This window comes from Diadema antillarum, unplaced genomic scaffold (assembly GCF_040938485.1).
Source record: "Diadema antillarum isolate AM-2024a unplaced genomic scaffold, OU_Dant_1.0 seq00000357_RagTag, whole genome shotgun sequence".
NCBI lineage: Eukaryota > Metazoa > Echinodermata > Echinoidea > Diadematoida > Diadematidae > Diadema > Diadema antillarum.
The window spans coordinates 331,369-340,516 of record NW_027271363.1 but is presented as its reverse complement, the minus strand read 5'-3'; the positions used below and the strand labels follow the sequence as shown (position 1 = coordinate 340,516).

At 36.2% G+C, this 9,148-nt stretch overlaps 1 protein-coding gene across 1 annotated transcript; it reads left to right on the top strand.

Annotated features, from left to right (window-relative positions):
* The first annotated feature begins 461 nt into the window (after positions 1-461).
* LOC139731095 (uncharacterized) lies at positions 462-8,941 on the top strand. Its single transcript, XM_071641976.1, has 4 exons — positions 462-698; positions 2,895-3,161; positions 5,674-5,721; positions 7,388-8,941. Exons 1-4 carry the CDS (start codon positions 554-556, stop codon positions 7,876-7,878), a joined length of 951 nt encoding a protein of 316 aa, XP_071498077.1. The 5' UTR covers positions 462-553; the 3' UTR covers positions 7,879-8,941.
* The last annotated feature ends 207 nt before the right edge of the window (positions 8,942-9,148 follow it).

Below are 9,148 nucleotides of genomic sequence, written 5' to 3'. Positions count from 1 at the left end.
CTTCGTGCAATATTTCCTACACTGACTCTCTTTGTTGAAAATGAAATGAAATGAAATGAAAGGAAATAAGATATTCTTCTGTCGACTGTCCCTGTCTTCGTGCCAGAAAAGAATGCTTTAATTCTGTAAAGATACTAGAGAATAAGAAATCCATGTTTGAAAGCAGAATCATGTATACTACTGAGATTCGATTAAATCTTCAAGTACTTCTATGAACTACGATGGACTGAGCGCTGTATAAGCATTGCACCCCATCTTATCAAATGATTTATAGCTTTTCAAAATGTGGCCTGTCTATATTGAAACACGGATGTCTAACACCAAGCAGAGGTAATGTCATGTTTATATGATTCATGATTACGCCACTCAAGGGATAACCCTTGCAAACGTTTCCGGGTCGTGTGATATGCGCCCGGGGAAAGCAAAGAGTTAGCTGCATACCACTGACAACATGACTGGAAGCGCTTTGAGAGAAGACACGTAAAACGCACTGCAGAGGCCATGCTTACCAAATTGCTCTTCATATGTATCAATCTGAAAGGGAACGAGAACGATGCAAAATAAAATGTCGTGGAAGCTACTCTTGCAGGAGGTTTCTCTACTTCTATTAGCCCAGGGCTTCACATCGTGCATCGTAAGAGCTGAGGACCCGTCATTATCGTGTCTCTTCGAACATGACGACATCTACATGTCAAACGGTGAGATGACACTTAACTGTTGAATTAATAATTTGGCTAGGATCATTTCAGGAGGTCGTTAATGGCAATTGAAAGTCAGATCAGAATGTAAGTTGAATTTGCTTTTTGATGTTTTTTTTTAAGGAGTGAAGTTGGTATTAAATATCTTCAATCATATGAAGTGCCTAACTTATATGAAAACCTGAGAACATTTTATGCATTAAATTAATAGGTCTGTACGTGAGAAGTATAAACTTGGAGAAAAGTTACTCTTTACTTTCACGATTCTTAGACATATTTCTTATGGGAGAAAAGAACGTATTTTTTTTTTTTGTTTCAGTTTCAATGCTGCAGGTGCCATTATATCATTATACAAGCCAAAGCTCGACATTAGCGTTACAAGTGGCCCTTGATTACCAAAAATAGACGTCGGAAACCCACTTCTTGAGAAATGATACATTTGTGCGTTATGGTGATTAGATGGGACCACTAAAACATCAATTTCTTAAAAACATCTATCCAAAAACAGAACAAGGTACACCCTTTAATATGTCAAATGTAATCATTTTATGAAAATGTTGTGCATTTGACATTAAAATACCTATTAGATTAAATGAGAAATGATACTTATGTGTGTTTTGATGGTCAGGTCGAATCAACAAAGCGGACCACAAAATTATTATAAATTTCTTAAAAACACATCTATGCAATAGTATAACAAGGTATAGGCTCACTCTAATATCAAATGCAATCATTCCATGAAAATGTGCCATTGAAATTCATATTTATGCCTCAATTCAAAACCTATTATTAGATTAAGTGAGAAATGATCCATCATTGTGTTTTGGTGGTCAGATCGGACCACCGAAGGGGACCACCAAAACATTATCAATTTCTTAAAAATATACCTATCCAATAGTAGAACGAGATATAGCTTTATGTCAAATGTTATCATTTCATAGATAAGCTGTGCCATTGAAATTCACATCTATATGTTTCAATTCAATGCCTATTTCATTAAGTGAACTCAGTCTTGGTATTTGAAGCACTTTATCATACTCGTGAATTGTCATAATTTCATCATGTATTTATAATTATTTTTATGTTTTATAAATCATTCAATTTTCAATGCTTTTCTTTCTTACTTATTAGTCACAGTACTTGGTATTTCAAACAAATTTGCGTACCTGGCAAGTGCCACATACAGTCTTATATTGTATTATCTTAATGTTCATCAAATCATCTTATTTTCCTTCGTTATTTTTCTTCTTTCTTTACCTTATCGTTTCGGGGCATCCAAATTTGTTGGAACACCAAAAAAATAAAAAAATAAAAAAATGAGAATTTGGTGGCCCTGGCGGACCACCAAAGAAAGGAAATACATGTAGTGTCATACCTGTCATGAGGGATATAATGAATAATTCATTCAATTAAAATAAACAAACAAACAAGCAAACAAACAAACAAACAAACACACAAACAATTACTTTGCACAAAAAAAGGAATCATTCTTGTAGTCTGTAGAATACCCGGAAACTTGTATACACATTGCTTATTTCTTGTCTATTCCGAAATTGGATGGTATCATTTCACTCAAAATAGTAGAGGTCCAGTCACTAATATTTTGAAAAATTGTCAATAGGTAGATTTCATAAATTGAGCTGTTAGTTTATGTACGCATCCTTTTGGTAAAATGGCACACTGAGGAGCACATTCATTCACACACATACTAAGTCTGTTAAATTGTGTCCATAAGAGGTAAACGATCATCTTCTTGATTCTAATCTTGATCATTACAGGATTATATTGAGATTATGCTTATTTAAGCGTTTATCTAACAACCTTCGACAGATAGTATCATTATTCTCCACTATAACGTTAAGCCACCAACTATTGCTTGATTTCATTGCTTGTTGATCTTGAACTTAAAATATATTGCAAGCAGCTGTATATAATGAGCTTCACCAATAGGACCCTGTTACACACACACACACACACACTACCTTATATATATATATATATATATATATATATATATAAATATATATAGATTTTGCTAAATGGCTTCCCAAAGAAATGAAAAAATGGTAATAACATTTTTGCCAAAAAATTATGTTTATATTATGTTTACTTTATTAAAAAAAGTATGTTAAACTGGAGATGACATTGCCATAATTCCAGTCATTCATAGATGTGTGTGTGTGTGTGTCATTGCAGCTTCCACCTGCCTTGGCTGCTACAGCTTCAGTTGCTATCGGGACCACTTGGTCTTCAAAGATGAGAACATGACAATCGCAAAGTGTGTCAACGAATGTGAAAAACGAGGATTCCACTACGCTGGGTTGGCACACAGTGACATGTGTAGCTGTGGCGAACTGGAATGCAAGAAGTCAGGCAGTGGACCTCCCCGCTTCTGTGGCTTGCCTTGTTCAGGAAATCGTGCCAACTTGTGCGGTGGTCTATATTTCATCTCCGTTTACAGCGGTAAGATATCTGAGAAGTCGCATACTTTTCCCCTTCTTTCGACCGTTATAAGTTAGTTTATTAGCGGATCCAGAAATTCCGTAAAGAGGGGGCGATTTTCCAAAATTAAAGGGAGTGGGGGCGCACGCACCCCCTCATTTGTTTCTTTTTATCTATTTTATTTCAACAAAAATAAAGGGGGTGGGGCGATCGGTGCGCTCCTCCCTGGATTCGCCACTGTATATTTAAAGTCATTCATTTTGAATGAGCCGATTCTCATAAAATTGTGTGAAATGACAAAGAATAAAGTCATTAGAAGAACTTGAACATAGTTTTGTTTTTTTTTTTTACAGTAGAATAAAAACTGTCAATCTATGTACCACCTGTCAGGATGAAACGACACCTTGACGTATGTAATGCACACACACACACACACACACACAATAGATAACAATTTTGGCAAATTTTGTAGAGTATTAAAACGGATAGACATCCTCAGCCACACATACACACCAACACTGTAGGAATGTAAAACCTGTGTGTGTTCACGCTGATCTGCGTTAATGTTGTTGTTGTTATTAATTTTTGTGTTCATATAAATCAAATTGAAGGGAAAATTTCCCTGCAACATCTACTTGTAAAACTTCAACCCAAAATTTCTAACTTTTGGAGATTTTGCCCGACTTTCCTGAATCTGCCTTTAAGTGTATTACTAATAATCCGCAATATAATTGGGGGTGAATTGACCTTTGAATCGTAAGTGCTTCCTCAACGCTTAATTAGTTCATGCTTTCGAAATTCAGTGAGTGACAGATCAGTTACAGTTGTGTTTATGACGGGGTGATAATAGTCTTTCTACATCGTATATTATGCTTTTAAAGATGACAAACTAAGCAAGGTCCGCGGATGTTTTTTTCTTCAGTGTGTGTGTGTGTGGGGGGGGGGGGGTGCTGTAAACTGATGGTCGACTAGGGATCAATGGTACCCCCTCCCTCCCGAGTCGTGGGATTTGTTGTGATTGCTTAATATAATGCGATCTTCTTGTTTGAAGGGCCAAATGTGTGTATGTGGGGGGGGGGGGGGGGGGAGGAACCCATCCCAATCGGTTACATGGGCCCTGCCATGGGAAATCCTGTTTGAGGTTAATAATGTTTGGATCGTACTTTCAATGGATATATAAATTAGCCTTATGTTCTGGGTGCGCATTTTCAGTTTCGAGAGTACTTTGGCCATACAAGACCAAAAAAAAAAAAAAAAAAAAAAGAAGAAGAAGAAGAAGAAGAAGGATGACGTGTATCTATGTTGCACTAATGGAAATATTTACAAACAACGCATAAATACATGAACTTATTCCTTGATATAGAGTCATACATGTAACTTGGAATAGCACCGTACACGGATAAACAAGATAGATAAACTAAATGTGTTTATTTAGATTTTGTCATTTCTCATTACTTTTCATCACTCTAATATATATTTAAAAACTTCCATTCTTTCGCATCATCTTCATTTCCCTTTCTGAAATACATTCGTTCAATATGTAGTTTCTCCACAATCTAAGGACTGTGCGTAGCACTTATATAATGTCTGAAATATCTAAATTTGTAACCACAAAAAAGCACTTTGGTAAAGCTCTAAGGTCATGTGAAAGTTAGCGGAATTGATTTTGTCTTTATGTGATCACAATATCGGAGTTAAAGCCATTACATACGATATATAGAAAACGTGTATGTTTTAAGAAATAGTACACATCTTTCCATTTCATTTCAGAAAATTAAAGTACTTTTGTTTAAAAGGAATCATTCTAGGAAGGCAACTCTTGTGCACAAAGGAAGGACAACGTTTTCGATGATTTTTTTTTTTTGTAATCTTCAGACTTCGCATTTTGACTTTTGTTTTCCAGAATGTCTCTCTCTTAAAGGACAAGTTCACCTTCATAGACATGTAGGTTGAGTGAGTGAAACAATATTAGTAGAACACATCAGTGAGAGTTTGAGCAAAATCGGACAATCCGTTAAAAAGTTATGAATTTTTGAAGTTTCTGCTCAGTCACGGCTGGATGAAAAGACTACTATAGCCTGTGATGTCACATGAGTACAAAGACATAAAGAAAGAATAAAGAAAATTCAACATATTTCCATTTTTCTCTCATAACAAAAGAACACTCGACTTCTCTCTTTCAGAAGGCAGGGGGAATAATATTACCCTTAACATACTTCAGTAGCAAGTCGAAGAAATGTGCACTTTATTCAAAAAGTAAAGTTTTGTGAAATTCTCTTTTTTATTTTCCTTATATAGTTGTACGCATGTGACATCATACACTGTAGTAGTCTTCTCTTCCAGCAGTGACTGCGCAGATACTTAAAATATTCGTAACTTTTGAACGGATTGTCCAATTTCCCTCAAACTTTCACTGATGTGTTCTACTAATATTGCTGCATTCTCTCAATCCTTATGTATATGAAGGTGGACTTGTCCTTTAAGAATTCTCTGAGACTGTAATTTTGATTTTCGTCTTATATTCAATCTGCAGTAAATAATGAGCTGGTGACGGAAGATATCTCTGTGGAAAACCCATCAGGTTTGTATGGACACCCTTTGACGTGCACATAGCATTTCATAAATGTAGACGTAGAGCAACGTAACGCAGAATGGAGATCCACATTACGTCCAAAACATGAGAAAAAAAAACCCTCTATTAAAAAATGAGTCAAAGGTAATACATCCCAGTTGAGGGGCGGGGTGCCATTTATATTCTTGACACAACCATGAGCACTACCCCCATCTCCCTTACACACAGCAAGTACTGAACGTTCCGCAGCCCCTGTGAAGGTTACTTTTAAGTCTCTCTGACTGTAGAGCTTACAATTCGGCGAGTAATTGGTAACTAATGAAAGAGGGATAGTCCCTACAGGCGCAAAGAAAAAAAAAGTGAAAGTGAAACAACGGTCAGAGTATTAAAGTTTATAATTTTTGTACATCACTGGGTCTTGATATATGCGAGAAAGACGCACTTGTATGGTTTTATTCCTTTCGATATCATATCTACATGCTGTTCATCTTATGAAGGCAATTAGAATGTGGAAGGTTAAAGGATGTTCTCATAATTACATAGGATATCTATTCCTATTCTTTGGTATACTGGAAGGGAACAGAAAAATCTGCCTGTTCTTGTAGTAAAAATACTGTGATTATTGTGCTTTAATGGAAACATTACAGGGCTATTAACATCGGTCTAGTGATATAGACCATGGCATAATGAAGTAAGAAGAGTTGCAGGGGTGGATCCAAGAATTCCGTAAAGGGCAGGCGCCTTTACGAACTTAAAGGGGAGGGGGACGCCGCCCTTTTAATTTTATTTTGTTTTAAGGAAAAAAATAAAGAGGGGGTGTGGCCCCTCTGGATCAATCGGCCTTTGTTTTGACACTTAAACTTGTAGTTTTCAGCAATTTGAGTATAAACTGATAGTGCCTGTGCAAAAGTTTGTTAATCCGAAAAAGGAATAATTTTCGTAAATATTTTCAGGGTTCGGCAATACTCACCCTCTCTTTTTTTCCATTATCAATTTAACAAACCTTTTGCCATTCTCAGATTGACGAACACAGAATTTGTGTCTTTTGGGATACTAAAGCTTATTTCATTTTCGGATAAACGAGCCTTTTAATCTTTGACTTCTGTGTTTCAATTCTCCCATAAGAAGCATCAATAAGATGTGAACAACTTAATGACTTTCAAGCCGGAATCAATAGTATCTGGTATCACCAGGCCGGAACCTGGGCGTACAACAGTTTCTAAAACTACTTTGTCAGAGATCATTAATTTTGAATTTTACGAGAAGCATACTTTCCAACACATAACTTCTTTCGGATATGCTTGTCACGTATCAGTCAGGCCATGAATAGAGCAGATTTACATCGGCCTACAATTATTAAGGAAAATAAAATGCACTCAACCTGGTACACGTATCTACCGTACCTCTATTCATAAGCATTTTGACTGAGACAATATTTCATACGAGGCCACAACGCCTTTTCTCTACCTCTCTCTGTCATTTCCATGTGCTGTATTCTATGGTATGGCACATTTTAAAAATTCAATCCTTTTTATTTGTTCATACTCTTGACTTTATTTTAAATGTAAAGGCCTATAATTCATTGTAATCATTGATTTCTTTTTACATCGAATGAATAAACGAAACAAACAAACAAATACAATTTTAGCTATAAAAATGCTTATTTTATCTACAGATGCAACAACGGATGCAATGTCCTTAAGCCTTGCTGTGGTATTGCTATTTGTCCTGCTTCTACTGTTCATGATTAGTTACAAGTGGTTCAAGAGCAGGGGAGGCCAGGGTGACGTGGCTAATAGAGATGGGACTGTCGTCCACCACACTGATGTCCGATTTACAATCAATACCTGTCGCGCCCTCCACCGAGCGCCCATTGGGACACCCTCCAGAGCCCGGAAGCCACTGTGCTATTCAAGAACGCCTCCGCAGCCTTCGGGCAACCCAACGGCTGTTATCACTTCTCCTTTCCCCTTCCAGGACGCGGATGACGAATACGAAGAAAGGAAATCCATTTCTGTTGTTGACGAAACGTTCGGCATGTATAGTACTTCCTGGTCTTCATCCGATACAGAAGAAACTAATTCCATCACCATGGCACCTCTGAGAAGGAATGAAGGCACCTATCAGAATTATCCTGACATGGTTACAGGCTTCTCGTATATTTAGATTTCGAAAATGTTCTCTGTAGCGAATTAGAATCCATGAGACTCAAAATCTATAGATGTTAAAATGAAACGATTTGCAGCGCTGTCATCTGTAACCCCTTGTAACATAATATGTGTGATGGCATTGATATTTGTTGAGCAATGTACATGTACGAACAACTGTTGGACAACAGGAAGACATAGTCATGGACACAAGACAGGCATACCGTCTGATATTCAGTTTAATATCTGTCGTACTCGCGAAGATGACCGTAACAAATGATTTGACTGTGAGTAGACCATAAGGATAAATTACTCTATGTAGGAGTAAGGACAAACAAGGGGTTTCAAACTGAGTAAAAACCGTTGATTATATTAACAAATTCAGAGATACGACCGGATTCTATTAACCTATTAGTAACTAAACCGCCCGAAACCACCCGTCTTATTACTTCCTAAAACGCCTGAAAATGCCCGTCCGCTTTTATTATATGGTTTTATGCTTGACCATTCTTATTGATGCCGTGTAGAACATATAATAACATAATTCAAAAGAGTTCAAAAGTCAACAAAAGTATGGCAAAATTCTGTGACACATCACTCTCTTGGTAATAGGCTTTCAAATAAACATTACTTGTAATAGACAACAAGCGTGAGGTGAGTTTTTTTTATACTTAATTTAGAAAGTTATCGAAATGAGAGTGATATTGCTGTACCTTCTAGGGAACAATAGTATTGTGTCTGCGCAAGATTCATATTGTGTCTATTTGATGTAGCTGTAAATCATATGTATCATTCATTTCATATAGACAGACATAAAAAATAGGCTATTGGGTACAGAATCTACGCCGAAACATGGAATTTGGGGATGACACAACATACGTTTTCCCCAAGGTCTTCTAAAACTTTCTTTCCATCAAAATGACGTTGAGATTAAAAAAGAAGAAGAATAGTTTCTGGAAATGAAAATGTAACAGGAAATGGAATGAAAATAAACGTAAGCAGATATGCACAATTTTGTAAAAAAAATAGGCATCTTGGCTTCACAATGTCTTGTGTACTTTGTTATAAATCGATATTATGAAGAATATTCTTTTTTTTTGCATGGAGCATTTTGTACACTAATTTTGCTGAAAACAATTAATGAAAAAAAATGGATAATTTAAATGAAATATAATAAAATAAAATGACATGATTGTGTTGTATATCACTGTGTCGTCTGTTCCGTTATTACATGCCCTATTGATGAAACATATCATTGTTTGAATATCATTTCAAGCAAATGATTGCAT

What these genes read in the sequence shown, in the direction of transcription:
- LOC139731095 (XM_071641976.1), top strand. Translation starts at nt 554, where the DNA reads ATGCAAAATAAAATGTCGTGGAAGCTACTCTTGCAGGAGGTTTCTCTA. An exon ending in CGACATCTACATGTCAAACG is followed by an intron (nt 699 to 2,894) that starts GTGAGATGACAC and finishes GTGTCATTGCAG; the next exon opens with CTTCCACCTGCCTTGGCTGC. An exon ending in TTTCATCTCCGTTTACAGCG is followed by an intron (nt 3,162 to 5,673) that starts GTAAGATATCTG and finishes TTCAATCTGCAG; the next exon opens with TAAATAATGAGCTGGTGACG.